The sequence below is a fragment of the Paracoccidioides brasiliensis genome, assembly GCF_000150735.1.
Source record: "Paracoccidioides brasiliensis Pb18 unplaced genomic scaffold supercont2.5, whole genome shotgun sequence".
NCBI classification, from domain to species: Eukaryota; Fungi; Ascomycota; class Eurotiomycetes; order Onygenales; family Ajellomycetaceae; genus Paracoccidioides; species Paracoccidioides brasiliensis.
The window spans coordinates 1,069,316-1,085,191 of record NW_011371362.1 but is presented as its reverse complement, the minus strand read 5'-3'; the positions used below and the strand labels follow the sequence as shown (position 1 = coordinate 1,085,191).

Genomic DNA, 15,876 nt, shown 5'->3' with positions numbered 1-15,876 from the left:
GAGTGGATGGAATAAAAATCTTTGGGGCTCTGTTGTTTTTTAGCAGAAGTCTGTGACAACAAACGCAGACATCAGGTCACGTGGTAGTATTGCCCCCAAAAACCGAATCCACACGTCGCAGCCCATAGTTATTAATTGATTTAATTATGATTTGTATGAACTTGTGCTGTAACTATGTACTGTACATATGCCAATTTGGGTGTACTTAATCACTGTGCTGAATGATGAAATTGTACATACATACCTTCATGACTGACTGGTTATTTTCTATACTGTCAAGTCCTTGCTCTGAGTTAGTTACAGAGTTACATATTATTAATAACAATTATCCTGATATCTTGTTTTTTAGAGCCAGTTACTTCTCTGTTGCTGACACATCCTTCTTTGACTTGTCGATGGAGTGATATGCTTTAATGGGATCTCGTTTCCACGATTAGCTCGGCTCGTTGTGGGAACAATCTCTCACTCTCTGCTCTCAAGGCCATCATTTGGTGTTGCATGGGTGAGGTTAAAGATAAATAATAGCCCATCCTCCTCCAACGGTGAATTGGTTTTGTATTGACATAGACCTAACCCATATAGCCGCAGGATACAATTTTGAATATAAATCCTACACTGAAAAATATAAGAAAGAAATTTAACAGAGGATCCTCGGTGAATCTCTTACAATAAAACATAAATATTTGAAATGGAAAATCAAAATGCCATACCCTCGTATTAACCCGATTGCTTCAGCCTGTCCTCTAAACTCCGTATCTGTAGAGTAGAAGAAAGACTTCGGATTGTTAAAAATAAAAATGGCAAAAAGTGTACCCTGAAAATGCTAGATCAGGCGACAATTCATGCTAACATGAGATGGCATCCCATGTAGCCTCGACCCCCCCAACCTAGCCGAGGCACCAGTGTTACAGTGATATCTGTCTCGATGCCAGACTCATTTTTTCGAACCAACTTAACTAGGAGATTTTTCTGAAACACAGAATAGATATAAGTCAGTAAGAAGAAGAAAAAATTGAATCCTCCAAATTAGAGAGCTAGGCATAAAAGGAAAATGAAAGAACAAGGCCGGTAGACCGGCGTTTCTGTGTAAATAAAAACAGCAAACAAACATACCGCTTCATGCGTCCGCACTATCTCCGCCACCTTGGTAAGGTTCTCGTGGTTCATCCAGTTAATGTGTCCAAAACTGCGAACTAAGTCACCAACTTTCATACCCGCCTGCCCCGCCGGGCTTCCCTCCATCACACTGTTAATCTTGGCAAATGGTATCTCTCTCACCGCGGATTGAGAGCTGGCTGACTCTTCCGCGCCCGGTGATGTGGTTGATGGAGTGTCTGGGGCCGAAGTCGTCGTCCCTGAAGCTGACGACGGGGGACAGTTCGCATTTTGTTGTTGTTGTTGTTGTTGTTGTTGTTGTTGTTGCTGAAGCTGGGCGAAGCGGCTGTGGACGCATTGTTCCACCTTGGTCATGACATCTTTGTAATCGTTCTGAAGGTGGATTATTCGAGCTCGAGTCGTGCGGACTTTGGGTGGGGTGGGTTAGTATTTTATTTTTGTTGTATAATTTTGTTTATACTCCTTTTATATCACGGAATATGTAATGATTGGTAGGGAGAGGGTTACGACGGCAGAGAAGGAGAGGAGACGCACTCTGCGCAATATCCAGATCGTCCCTGGGGTATCCATTGAATGTAGTCAAGCTCGTCGACATAGTTACCCCATGCTATATTGTTTGTAGAGCATATGTTGATTAGTTAAATCTGCACACACTCCCTGCAACGCATATGCGGGGAAATGACCTCATCGGTTCAGAGAAATATCATCAGGTTCTAGTGGGACCAGGGAGGTACGAGCACAAAACACATACAGAGTCAAGCACATTGCTCAGCGCCTTGAGTTCATTTTCTATCAATCTCTTCTCTTCATAGAGCTCGTTCAGGGATAGGGACGACAGATCGCGGCCATTTACAAATCCTCGCGCGAAGGTTGGCCCTGAGGCCACTGTGGGTGCGTGTATATTGTTCATTAGAATGCCCATGTCGAGGGGGTCATGTCTCAGGGGTGGCTTAAGTCATTGCACGGCGCTGCAGGTGCTATGGAAAAGAGTGGCTATGATAACTAAGATAAGGGGGTAGGGGTTAGACAAAACAAACTGAGAGGTTGAGTTGCTGGTTTAAGCTTGGTTTAAGCAGAAGGCTACGTATAATATATTCCAGAAGCGGCTCGTCGATGCCGCTTCGCCTGGAGATGTGGCGGTGCTGCCAAGAGAGCCAAAGCCATTTTCGCTCACGGACAACATCTTTGTCACCGCAAGACTAAACGAGCATCTACGGAAATAATTATGATAATGCGTTGGTTGGACTTCAGTTGTATTCTCACGTCCCTGAGATACGAATATTTAGCAAAAGTCTATGTCTGCCTATACACCGTTTTGTTTTATTTATATCGTTATTTATTCATATCTTCATTTTAATCTGGAGTTCCATGTCATCTTGTTCCGGAATAGGGGTTATCTAATATCTCTATCTGTTTGATACATGACATTCAAATTTCATAATATGGGCTAGCAAGCATTGATGAAGCAATATTTCACTTTTCGCATTTTATATACAGTCATGGCTTCATCACCGGAGTCAATAGCCTTCCAAAAAGATATAATAGACTCGTTGCGGGTGCAATTGGCTGCTGTTGCTTGCGGCTATCGTCTCATCGAATAATATCGGGCAAACGAAGTTGTTGGGCAGGGCGGGCAGCCGCCCTGCCGCATGTGATATTGGCGTATATAATAGTTAGCAAGTCCTCCTCTCACCAATAGAGAATTAACCATCCCACAAGTGGCGCCAAAGCTATGACGATACAAAGATGCGGACAAACCTCATTCGAAGCCTGTCTCGGATCATGATTACCTACGATCAGGGAGGACGGGGTTTTAACTCTGGATAATTGGCTGCTGTCGTCAACAGATATCCAAGGACGTCCCCCGTGGATATCCCCGTGATTATACTTACTCTTGTGTTGACTCTTATATCATGGATGAAATAGTTGGTGTTCATGATAGTCGCCTTCGCCATCAAGTAGACACGGCGACTAATGAGCAAATTTGCATCTCTCAGATGTGTGCCTTGGCCAGCATGAGTGCGTTCTATTGTCACATCCTCTGCTGTGTGATCTGCGCCGCGGACCCTTTGTCTTTTGTCTGCCAGATTTCAATCAGAGAAATATCTTGTTCGATTCGGAATGGACTATTCACGTGCCTAGCTGATGTGGAGTGGGCGTGTTCACGATCACTCGAGATGCTGCATCATCCTCCTGGGTGTGTTCTCAAACTAGAAAAAAGTGGGTGATATGTGTTGGCCTGAATTATTAAGGAAATATGCAGAGTTCATGGAATATTTTTGAAAAAGGGAGGTGGATTTCTGTGGGTGCTCCGGTTTCGTCAATTATGAGGGGAGGTTGGTAGAGGGGGACGTTCTGGTATACAACAGCTCTTTGCAATCCTCCTGGCCTCTCTCAACATTTCTGTAATGCTATCCGGCCCATGTTCGCCAAGGGCCATGAGGAGGATGACTCGTTTTATAGCATTTCAAAGCACTTCTGGGTGGAAAATGTGGTTGAGTTTGTTCAGCGGCAATCAGAGGATATGGAGGAATACAATTGAGAAACTCTGAGATGCTTTCATCTTGACTGACCACTTCTAACTCTGGTCTATCTCTCCATCAGCTCATTTAGGGTGGATTTCGAACCGAGTCTTATTGCTGCTTTGGCACATTCCAATCCTTCTGATGTTATTCGATCACCGGCAAGAATCCCCAGATAATTGCCAGCTCATAACTAATAGAAAGCAGAAACTTTATAATGTCTTCAGTTGCTTCTTGTCCTGAGAAAATGGTTTGCTATCTGCACTCCTCTCTTTCTCCTTCACATCAACAATTTCCTACCCAAACTTCCCTGAACTATCTCTCAACCCACTACGTGGCCTGTCACTTCTCAACCTTCTACTCCTGCTTCTCCTCTTGTTCGTCGTCCTCCACCCAAAAGAAAGAGAAGCACAAAGAGCAAGCAGCAAAAAGAGGCTCCTGCACTGTGGAGCAGGCCAAACTTGCTTAACTTGCTTCAATGAGCTACAAAATAGCATAACAAAAATATCTGAGACCTTCTTCAAAGATAAACACATTGATAGCCCCACCCTATCTATACACAACAGCAATCTTCCATGGACTTAGAGCTTGTGGATGGAAGGACAATGCAATTTTTCAGGCAAGGGAGGAATGGTTAATAGCCATTAGGAAATACTTCAGAGAGCCTGTGCAGGAAATAACATACAGAGAGCATGATGAACCCGGCAGAAAACAGCCATGTCGCGGCTTGCAGGCACAGGCTTTGAAAGAGCAACATATCCCCAGAGGTAATTGATTAATAGGAGGTATGTTTTTTAGTACAGGACTGTCTGGGTAAGTTATCTAAGAATCTTCATAGACCTGAAATCATTATATAAACTCACCCAGCAACACTTCAAAGCAAGTTCTCACTGCTGCTGCAACTTTGGTAACTCAACGTAACAGCGCACACATCACACATCAGGTTGTTGATACAATGCAAGGATCACGTCCACTCCCTTCTGCAAACCTACAGTTCACACCAACAAAACTCTCCAGCACTGCAAGTCATGCTGGCTTTACAGCCTCTCCAGTGCAATTCCTCAATCATATAACAAATTCTGGGACTGTCACGGAAGATTTGGCCATCCCAGCTGAAAGCCCATTCTCAACCGTATCCACACAGCCTCGCTTGAATGACCTAATGGAAGCAAATGGTGTAATTTGCTAGAACGCGATTGACAGACACAAACACCATTCCTAGGCTCCGCTTCAGCAACCAGCTACGCAACAGCAACCAGCCACACAAGGTTGGAAGTGATCAGCAATCCCGCTGATTATTTTCCCGACTCGACAATGCCCATAACTGATACCTTCTCAAGGCCGCAAGCGCTCCGCAACCCACTGACCGGTTATTTTCAGGGTTCTATAAATGGGGCAACGACGTGGGGAGTCAGCGGGCGGCTTCTCGGATCTAACGGCTACCAATATGGCCAATGAATCAACCATCTACTTGGATTCGTCATGGCAATCACCACATATGCTCTACATAAACCAAAACCCATGACAAGTAATCTGCATCACTTACCTTCTCATCTAGCATGTTGATCTTGCAAAAGTCCAATCCCTCAAGGGTTCTGAAGGGTATTGTTTTAGCAGCAAACTCATCGACTCTTCATCCAGTAGCAGAATCTGCTCTGATAAAGAAGCCCTCAGTGTCAATGAATGAAACCAAAACCCCCTGGTTGCAGTTTAATGTTTTAAGATGAATGAACAAAGACTCTTCTTGTTTTTCACTGTGGGTTTGATATGTGTGAACAGCTGGGTCAGCTTTTGTCACATACCCTCTTGGTGCCTCACGACCATTACATGGTGTAACTAGAGGGGAGAGAGCATGCGCTGGTTGGGGAGTTACTTGGAAAATAATGTCCAGGCTCTAAACGTGTTCAGAAATGCATATCTCTGCTGCCAAAACATAGCTGTGAAACAAAATCCCGAAAGGTCCCTTTACACAGTCGCAAATAGAAAATCTGTATAATGTTCTCTACAGAAAACCAAGTCAGCACTGAGCCTTGGAGGGGTTGTTCCACGTCATTGTACATGGAGGCTTTCTGTTAGACTAACTACCTGGCAAAAAGGCCCAATCGCCAATAGTCTATAATGGACTAAGGACGAGCACAATTCCATAGGGGTCACCTGATATCCATAACCCCCCCCCAATTCGAGGAGGACTTTGTGAGTGTGGCTTCTTCTGGTTGGTTATTTTTCTTGATCATTTCTATATAACCATTGCTGGGTCACTTTTCTGACTGGCAATATGCCGTGCGGAGTAGAGTAGTAGAAATTCGGGAAGGAAAATATCACATTGATCACACAAAACAGGTCTTCATCAGGCTCCTCTTTCTTTCTTGCTGAGTTAGCAGACACATCGGACAGAGCACTCCGTAACAGTAGTAGCTCGTTCAAAGTCAAATATCTTCGCATGTTGGCAGGTCAGGTTCCAAAGTATATTTCACAGCTCCGCGTCGCCATGGAGAACCCCTTTCAAGTGAATGGTTTGGAGGACACGGTGTAATAACATGTGGGTGTAGATTCTGTCGTCATAGAAATAGAGATACTACGACACCAGCTGGATGACACCAAGACAGACTGGAATGCATTCATCTTGAAAATCTTAGAGCTCATCATAGATCTGTTTTTCATGTATTCGGGTATCACTTGAACAATGCCTCACACCTACGAGGAGAGCAGTCAGCATCCAGGCTATAATTCATGACAAGCTGCTTCTGGGTACAAGCATGAAAGCTGTGTATCTTGATCCAGCTCTTCCGATGAACATAATAATTGAAGCATGATGAATCACACGAGCTATCATGCAAGGAGATATTGCTGAGAGTAGTGTGAATAAGTTTGACGACTAACGTATTTCCCAAGCGAGCGCAACACCAATTCAAAATATCTTTTAATTTAACTACCCTTCCACTTCAACGCGTAATTATGCCACCAATTCGCAATAAAAATGCTTCAGATTCTCTAGAAAGAGAGGGAAGACTTGAACTCGCGATAAAAGCCTTTAAAAATCAAGAAATTGCTTCAATTCGTGAAGCTACTCGCTTATTTAATGTCTCTCATTCTACTTTAACCTATTGACTGAATGGCCGGCAATCAAGGATGGATTTACACGCAAATTCACACAAATTATCTCCTGCTGGAGGAGGTAAGCTAGTTGGATGGGTGCTGGACCAGGCTAAACAAGGAATTCCCCCACGGCCAGCATTGGTTGAGGATACAGCTAATTATCTTCTTACTATACGGAATTCAACCACCTCCACCACCCCTCTTCTCCGCATTGGCAAGAACTGGGTGTCAAATCTAGTGGCACGCCGCTCCAAAGCTGCTATTCCAGGCGCTATAATCATGAGCAGGCCAAAGTGTGAAGATCAGCGGATTATATGTGATTGATTTAAGACTTTGAGGGATACAATTGCTGAGCATGGGATTCTGTCAGAAGATATATACAACTTTGATGAGACTGGATTTGCTATGGGAGTTTGCGCCACTACTAAGGCTATTACTAGTAGTGAGCACTACAGCAGAGCAAAGCTTCTACAGCCTGGAAATCATGAATGGGTGACTGTAATTGAGTCAGTCAATGCATCTGGATGAGGCCTACCTCCCTATTATTCTCAAAAGCAAGGGCTTGTTGGAAGGGTGGTTTGAAGGCCTTCCAGAAGGCTGGAGGCTAGATGCTAGTCCGAATGGCTAGACTACTGATGAAATAGGTCTGAGATGGCTCCAACAGATGTTTATTCCAGCAACAAATCCTCGCAGAGTTGGCAGATCTATCCTTCTTATCCTGGATGGCCATGGCAGTCATCTTACTCCAGAATTTAATCAAATCTGCAAGAATAATGCTATAATATTCCTTTGCATGCCACCTCATTCCTCACATCTTTTGCAGCCACTAGATGTGAGCATATGGGGACCTAGTTCAGCAGCGAATGCGGCTTGGATTTAATGTCATTCGGAAAGCAGATTTCTCAGATGCTTATCCTGCAGCGCGTGCTGCAGCCTTCAAGCCTCAGACTATTCAAAATGGTTTCAAGGCAGCTGGAATAGTTCCCTTTCAACCTGACCCCTTTCAACCTGACTACGTCCTCCAGCAGCTGGATATTCAACTACGGACCCCTACCCCCCCATGCAGCAGCTCTAGCAATTCAACCACATCCTGGGTGCTTCAAACAACTAGTAATCCTCGGCAATTACACTGGCAGGCAAATAAGATCAAAGACTTAGTGGAAGATCAGCCTCAAGGCTTTGTGGAAGGTTTTGATCAAATTATCAAGGCCTGTGAATATGGGATGGTCAGTGCCACTATTATGAAGAAGCAATACCAGGATATATTCAACGCGAATGAGATAGAGAAGCAAAAACGCAAGAGATCTAGGCGCCAAATTCAACAAGAAGTAGGAGGTTTAACTAGTGAAGAAGTTCAAAGTCTTCTAGCTTCACCTGCACCACCTGCAGAGCCTGCAGCACCTGTTGAACAGCTAGTTATTCAATCCCATGAGTCCTCACTATCTGCACCTGCTCTACGCCGACGAGCTCCACAACGCTGCAGCAATTGTAATAATCTCAGGAATACAAGATTAAGATGTTCTCAACCGCATGTAATTTAATTTAATTTAATTGAGTGTTGTAGCGTTGAGATAATTTGAATTAAAATCTAATGAGTTGAGCTCTGGTGGTTTTGGTGTTGCGCTCGCTTGGGAAATACGTTAACTAGTTAATATTTCAAAGTTAGTCAACGTAGTAGCTATACAACCTTCGTGACCCTACATCATCCCCCACCCAAATCTAACAAATTGAGGAATTAAGCAACCACCAAACTGGAATTTCTCATATAATTATATAGATCCATTCCTTAGGTCAGTTAGCAGGTTCTAGCAGCATGACCAACTATATTACACTTGCTGCAGCGTGGCGGAGCTCGCTTTCTAGGCGGCTGGTTCGAATCCTCGACCCCCTTTTGTATGGCTTGACCAATTGCTTCAGCACTAGCTATTCCTTCCTCAGCTGTTAGAGCTCCAGTCTGAGCTATAAAATATGAGCTTGCTTCTTCTCGCGCTTTTTCTTCTCAACTGCAGCTCTCAGCTCCTTGTTTTCCTTTGCTAAGATAGCAACACTGTGCATGGCCAGCTGGCATCTCTTGACCAGCTGATTAAACTGCTTGATCGGATGGACTGGACAGCAGCTCCATACGCTGCTTGATCTTTGAAGTTCTGACTGCCTCACATCCTTAGAGTATAGGATGACTCAGATCCATGAGAAGTGCCTGGGGGAGCAGGAGTATGAAGCTGACTATGTAGGCGTGTAAGAACCTCATCCGGATTGCAGAGCACTAGATCCATTCTTAACAGTAGATTCCTTGAATGCCTCCTTTCTGGCTGCTGGATAGAGTCCTAGAAAATCCTTCCTGTCAATATGATTGATCTCTAATTTATATAGTTCTCAACCCTTTCAAAAGATATACATACCATTATCAATATTCATGCATTCAAGGGAGGGATGGCCAGAGGCGGAAGACCTAGGGTTTAGGGCATGGTCATGTGACTCATATCACCCCTTCGTTGAAAATCGTTCAACTTAACAGACCCTTGCCTCAATCTAGCTAGTCCTCTTGGTCAAGCATTGAGCCCCTCTTATATACTTTTTCTCTTCTTCTGCCCTAGTAACGATCTATTATTAGTTGCCACTAACAGTTCGGTAGTTAACGGATATATGGCATTAAACATACCCCTTTCTTTAACCCCTACAACAAGGGTACTAACGCGTTTGAAAAGGTCCTTACTACCCTAGGGATTACTGAAACAGCATTGCAACGGAGCACATTTGATCTGCTGAGTTTGCACGAAAGTCTCCTTACCAAGTTACAGGAGGCAATGCCTCGCTCAGATAGATTTGTGGCTCCGATATGGGCCACTGCGCGCCGGCGTATTAAGTTTGGCAGCGTGGATGCTAGTTTGGCCAAGGCCAATCGCAAGTCGGTAACGACAAGAAAAATTCTTGAGCCTATTGATTCCCGGATCAAATCTTCAAAGGCCATCGCAGCAGAACCCAAAGAAGCCGCCGAGGTGGCTCGGATACTGCAATCAATGGTAATCCACTGTTAACCCCTTCCACCCATTGCTTGGGTCAAAAGCCTAACTGAGCTTCCTCCTGCTACAGCTTCCACAGTTTAAGCTCTATGAAGAGTACGGTGTCAAATACCAGCTTGTGTCAAAAGAGATAGACCTGCTACGGAAGTCCATCACAAGCTGGGATGCTTTCGACCACGGGATTGAGGCTCTTCTGAAGAATCTGGCGTCAACTAATACCCGTGAGGCCATATCTAACCAGTGCTTCACGCTGGGTGATCTCCTCATGAAGGTCTGTTCCAATAGCTTATTTTTCTGGATTTAACAAAAGGCTGCCACTGACAATACTGTGCCAACAGCCAATCCAACGGGTTTGCAAATATCAGCTATTCCTGGCAGAACTCCTCAAAAACACACCTGTGGCTGATTGCCCATCCTCACATGCTATAATTGAGGGCGCTCTTCAGCGTACGGTTCTAGCATCGCAGGACATCAATCGTGCCACTGGGGACCCAGTTGCCAAAGATCGAATTCGGAAAACGATGCTTCTAGGAGAGAGGCTCGAATTCGCGAAGAAGGTATGGATCGAGACAGAACCATCATGAAATAATTGCTCTTTTCCCATGCTAATTGGTTTCAATTACAGGGTGATCGTAGTATCCTTCACGATTTTGGGCCCATCAAGGTTTGCGGAGTTCTGCATGTCGCATATCAAATCAAAGAAGGGCTCACAGGGGAATATATGGTGTGCTGCCTGTTTAGCAAATATCTTCTGCTAGCTACCGCATCCGAAGATCACAGAAAGTTCAATGCAGTAGCAGTAATTTACGTACCCGGAGTCAGGCTAGAGCCTGCAGACAATGGTACAGGTGAGTTGTAACACCGATCCGTCTACACAACACCACCTACCGGTAGTATGCTGACAGCGATTAGGTATTCATTGTTCGTATGCCCCCTTTTCCTGGAAGATGGTCTTTGAGATGAGAAAGCAAACTTTCGAAATAGTATTAACTGCATGCTCTGAGAGGGAGGCAAGCGGGTGGAAAGACAATCTGCTAAGACAGTCACTTGCTGAGACAGCTCATTCTTTGGATGAAAGTATTATTTTGCAGAAGTACTCCCCGATCCAGCTGGCCATGAAACCGTTGTCCGCGGTTGTCGTCGCCGGACAGGTGCATAACCTAGTTCGTCGATCATCGGTTCACGGCTCCTTGTTCAGCACGCCGTCCAACACAGATTGTGTTCGACTTCTCATCAAAGGAACACAAGCTGTACCCCATGACGGCCAGCCCAGAGCATCCACCCTTAGGAGATCCCAATCTGTCCAACTTGCACGCCAGGTCGTAATCCTTACGCCCAAGAGACAAGATAGGATTCGGCTGGAAAAATGGCTCTATGACGTTTGGACCTGTGATGTTCTTCCGTATCCCGGAATGCCCGCATGGAGAGGAGAACATTTGATACGTTCATCGGCTGAATCTTTTATTCGAAGACTGAGTTCTCGTCGACCATTCACCAGACGGTCCAGCAGTCTCACCACCACTCTCACATCTAAGTCCATTGAGCGTATCCCCACGTGCAAGGACGAGATCATCTGGGATGAAAAGGGGATCGATGAATCTGATTTATCAACTCCGAGTTCCAGCAATAGGTATGATGACATCCATGAAGAAAATGACGACCTGGACTATCGTTCGTGGGGTCCGGATCCTCAGCAACGACGAGCACCAAAGGAACAGGGACGAGGGGGGAAGAAAAAGGCGGCCGGCTCTTTAAAGAGCGCGCGGAAACCGCCACCCAAGAAGAAATGGAGCGTTTCGATCTTCAAGGGAGCTTCTCCAACAGTACCCGCCATGGCCTCCTGATCACTTCTCCTGATGGTGGCGGTCCCAATTGTGGGTATTTTGCACGTCTGTACATACTATATAACCGTTTCACGACTCAGAAAAGGGCAACTAGGGGCATTTGGGGGGATAACTGGGGATAGGAGTTATTTCATGACGGATTGATTGAAGCGTTTATGGATGTATGAATGACAGCACGTAACGTTAGATAAGACAACTAGGTCCCTGCTACCTCTGTAGTTAACCTATGAGCAATGAGAAATGATATGAAACTGCAGGACGGAACGAAATATATGCAATAATGAAATTTTCAATGGACACCGGATTTCTTGTTCGATGATTGGGGATCTGCGCCTCGCAGTTACGCAGAAGCTAACTAGTTTGTTTAAATGTTCAGGATCAGGTGATCCCTATGGCTTGTACTCGTCCCTTGGTCCAGTATAGACTACAGGCGATTAAGGCCTTTCTGCCATGCAGTGTAACAGTCAACTAGTTGGTTAACCTCAAGGAGTTGACATCATAATAACCTGTCAGTTTAGTTATGTGAGGATGGTTTTGGCTCTCGTAATTGTGAGGAAACGCTAGCTACTTCTGTAGTGCGTTCGCTAACTACACCTCAAACAATATGTTTTATACTTACGGAGTAACTAATCATGCCAATACTTCCACTATAAAACCAACCAATTTGCACGAAATATATAACTATATAAGTTGCGATCCGCTGCTGGGTTATGTCTCCCATGTAAAATCCCGGAGCGGGAGCAAAATTTTTCTCGAACCTGTGCATATGTGAATAGCATGTAAAATGTTTTTGTTATGCAAATGAGCGACGACGCAACGCTGTTGTTGGTGCGTTCCGACGGAGCCGCTAGACGCGGAAGTGATGACGTCGTTGAGCAACCAGCTAAGCAATAGTGACATCAGCGTCAGGCGGGAATTCGCGAGCCGAACATGTATCCGGGCGTCAGCAAGGGGGGTTTGTGCCTTGATATTGTGATATGCTTTTGTGTTGGGTTTCAAGGGGAGGCGAGACACGGAATTTTTTTTGTGTCAAAAGGATAGTTATAAGGTCGTTGGCCGGCCTTCCTCCCCAGTTTAACTATAATCCTGGATTTGCATCTGTTCAACTAGTTACAACTCGGAATTTTGATTCAATTTTTATTCCTTTGGAAGTCTATTGTAATAGCTTTTTCTTATATGCAACTCTATAACCAGCATCTGTTGTTGATACATTGACGTTGTTCTGTGCTTGAATATACAACTTGTCTGATAAAGTCCCGGGAAGCGACACGGGTTTACCCCACCTTGTGAGTCGTGAAAGCTGGATATCTATTCTTCACCTTGCTACTTGAAAAACTGACTCAAAATGACTTGGTCCTGGAATCAGTTGGAAAGTACTGCATATACCCCTTTGCTATCCAAAATCAATACCCGCAATCCGCAGCAACGATATCATATCTATTTGGATCTAGAATCTACTGATTCTGAAAAATCTCATCCCGCTTTTCAAGTCTTCCAATCTTCCCATAGCTGCAACGGACACCCGTCTAGACAAGCTTCGAGTCAAATCAAATCAAATCAAATCAAATAAAAAAGCCCTTATACCAACGAAAAGTAAACAAATTGGAAGAGAAATCATGACTCGCGGAAACGTCAGTGTCTATAAGGTCTTCTACAAGGGCACCTACGATGACTATCTCGTCTTTATCGATGACGTTGCGACTCTCAACAAATGGAAGAAGGACCGCTCTATCCCGCTGGCACAAGTCGTGAGTGGATTCCGGGTGTTTGTTACACATCGGTATGCTTTCTTTTGGTGGTTTTTCTCCCATTCCCCACGGTTACTTTTCCATCTCCTCACACGTGTTCGCCCACCCCCCCCCCCCCCCCCCCCCGGCCCTTTTGTTCGCTGCTTGAAACACAATATATCCCACACAAGGTGCATGGTGCTTTACGGTTATTGACATGTTTTCTGGTTCTGTTCCTAGACATGGAGCCCAGGGCATCCATGACGGGGCCAGCAAGGCCATGTTGGAGAATGAGTTTGGGACATCGAGCGAAGATGAGTGCATTATGAAGATCTTGGAAAAAGGGGAAATACAGGAGACTGAGGTATGGATCTCTCTTTTGTTGTCATTCTTGCCCCTGAAGAGTTACATCCGCTGTATTTTACTTCTTGTATCTTCGTCATCCCGCAGTCTGAGTCCGATGTGGTGTCGATTGCATCATTACAAGAGAGAGAACGTATGAACTAACTCTATATGAACAGAATCACGAACGGAACGCAACGAGGAACGAGACTATGGGTTCAAGAGTTGCTCATTAGTGATGTGATTAGTTGACATTCTTCTCTGAAGCAGAGGTCTGCCTAGGGGAGACAAGTTAGAAAGTGGAGTCCTCCAAAGTCTGGTATTTTGGGATTGATATTATTGATTGTAGTAGTAGTAGTAGTCGAATTGAAACGCTGTACAAAAAATATCCTGAAGGAATTGGGGGTTTGGGGGAGAGGGAAGCTTGAAGATGCTCTGAAGTTCTCGATTCTCCATATTCAAATCTCTTTATCTACCCTAATTACTCTGTGCATGATGGTGACTTGCTCCGTAGTAGATTATTGTATTAATATCAATTACATGGACTCACTATTCTCTCCTTTGATTTCCTCTTTCCAACAATCATGTCATACTCTATCGAAAGGCGTGTCTTTTCCAACGTCTTTTGGAGTGTAGAGAGCATCTGAAGTATGCTTGAGCGGTGATGGGAAGTAATATAAATTGAAACTAGCCGCAAGTTTTGCATACGAGTTGTATTTCATACGATAATTACTCAGAACTTTGAGCCTTTTAGCATCGACACTTCCCACAAGGGAAAAAGATATGCCGATCATTCATAACAAGCCATCATCACATCAAATTGGCTGCTAGGAGATCCGGGAAGAAAGGAACCGGAAAGGGGTGTGTTTTATGACCAGGGGAGTAGGATGTGTTGAGATAAGAATGAAATTTAAAATTAATATCAAAACCAAGCAGTTCTTATCTTTCCCAGTTCGACTTGCTCATAGTCAGGGTGTTGGGGTAAGTCTTCCGCCAAACTAAACTCTCCAAATCACTGTCGCCTCCCACCACCCAGACTCTCCTGAATCTTCTCACCGATCATGTTACCAACTTTATCCATCACCTTATCTGTGACAGTGTCTATATGACCAAAAGGTGGAGTGAGCCAGGGGGTATTTGCAACGAACTGTGAGAAACATGTCCCAACCAAGGAAACAGAGGAATTCATCTGAACGCACCATTTTTATCGCTAGAGACCCCGTATCCGCCAGAAGTCTTCGAGCCATAAGTTTCACCTTCATCACGTCTGCCTGAGCTGAAAGAGTGCTTGTTGCGATCAGATGAATCATAAGAGTCATCATCATCGCGTCGGTTGGCGCTGGACCCATACGAGGAGGTCATCTTGTTGCGATCGTCGGAGCCAGAGGAATACTTGTTGCTTCCGTAGGTATCGTTACGATTGCTTCCATCATAGCCAGAGGAGCCGTGAGAGCTCTTTTTCTCATTGGAGGAGTTGTAGGAATCATTTGCAGTGGAGGGATTTGTGGAGCCATAGGAGGACACGTTGTCGCGATTGCTGGACCCATGGGAGTCACTGACACCGGCACGACCAGAGGAGCCGTAGGAATCGCCGGCCCCTGCGCGGCCGGAAGACCCGTGGGAATCGTTGTCGCGTTCGCTAAATCCATGGGTGTCGCTCGCCCCAGTGCGATTGGAAGAGCCATAGGAGTCGTTATCATGCTTGCTTGAACCGTATGTGTCACTTCGTCCAGAAGCTCCGTATGAATCATGGCCTCCTGGGCGGCTAGTGGAGCCATAAGAGTCGTCATCATCACGCCTGCTCGACCCATATGAATTGTTGCCCCTGCCAGATCCATAGTTATCGCTACCGCTAGAGCGACCAGAGGATCCGTAGGAGTCATTATCACGTGTGTTGGAGCCGTACGTTTCATTCTGTTCAGAGGAGCCATAGCTATCCTCATTGCAACGGCCCTAGAGGCATTGTGAGTAAAGTGTGTAGCGAGAATCGATATGGACATATATGGACTCACGTAGCTGTCACTGCCTCTGTTGTTGTAAGACATTTTATAGTATGAATGGTGCGCGAGAGAATCAAGAGATGCGGAATGATTTAGTTTTGAAATGAAATTTCAATTGAATCAAGCAGGGTCCAATGCTTTTAAGATAGTGATCATATGGGTGCATTCAAGGAAGAATGACAGAAAGCCGACAAAGCAAGGCAGGACAG

At 45.0% G+C, this 15,876-nt stretch overlaps 5 protein-coding genes across 5 annotated transcripts; 3 read left to right on the top strand and 2 right to left on the bottom strand.

Annotated features, from left to right (window-relative positions):
• Window positions 1-840: 840 nt before the first annotated feature.
• On the bottom strand, window positions 841-2,038 carry PADG_04809 (uncharacterized protein; the record flags this gene model as incomplete). The annotated part of the gene is made up of 4 exons (XM_010762087.1): window positions 841-969; window positions 1,114-1,523; window positions 1,651-1,723; window positions 1,868-2,038. The coding sequence occupies 4 exons, from the start codon at window positions 2,036-2,038 to the stop codon at window positions 841-843; spliced, it is 783 nt and encodes a 260-aa protein (XP_010760389.1).
• A 2,317-nt stretch (window positions 2,039-4,355) lies between these two features.
• On the top strand, window positions 4,356-4,827 carry PADG_04808 (uncharacterized protein; the record flags this gene model as incomplete). Its single annotated transcript, XM_010761847.1, has 2 exons — window positions 4,356-4,405; window positions 4,506-4,827. 2 exons carry the CDS (start codon window positions 4,356-4,358, stop codon window positions 4,825-4,827), a joined length of 372 nt encoding a protein of 123 aa, XP_010760149.1.
• Window positions 4,828-8,907: 4,080 nt separating this feature from the next.
• PADG_04807 (uncharacterized protein) lies at window positions 8,908-11,598 on the top strand (the record flags this gene model as incomplete). Its single annotated transcript, XM_010761846.1, has 6 exons — window positions 8,908-8,961; window positions 9,440-9,754; window positions 9,825-10,025; window positions 10,093-10,311; window positions 10,380-10,602; window positions 10,667-11,598. The coding sequence occupies 6 exons, from the start codon at window positions 8,908-8,910 to the stop codon at window positions 11,596-11,598; spliced, it is 1,944 nt and encodes a 647-aa protein (XP_010760148.1).
• A 1,616-nt stretch (window positions 11,599-13,214) lies between these two features.
• On the top strand, window positions 13,215-13,903 carry PADG_04806 (uncharacterized protein; the record flags this gene model as incomplete). Its single annotated transcript, XM_010762086.1, has 3 exons — window positions 13,215-13,378; window positions 13,566-13,689; window positions 13,847-13,903. 3 exons carry the CDS (start codon window positions 13,215-13,217, stop codon window positions 13,901-13,903), a joined length of 345 nt encoding a protein of 114 aa, XP_010760388.1.
• Window positions 13,904-14,679: 776 nt separating this feature from the next.
• Window positions 14,680-15,712, bottom strand: PADG_04805 (uncharacterized protein; the record flags this gene model as incomplete). The annotated part of the gene is made up of 3 exons (XM_010762085.1): window positions 14,680-14,768; window positions 14,867-15,620; window positions 15,680-15,712. The coding sequence occupies 3 exons, from the start codon at window positions 15,710-15,712 to the stop codon at window positions 14,680-14,682; spliced, it is 876 nt and encodes a 291-aa protein (XP_010760387.1).
• Between the last annotated feature and the right edge of the window lie 164 nt (window positions 15,713-15,876).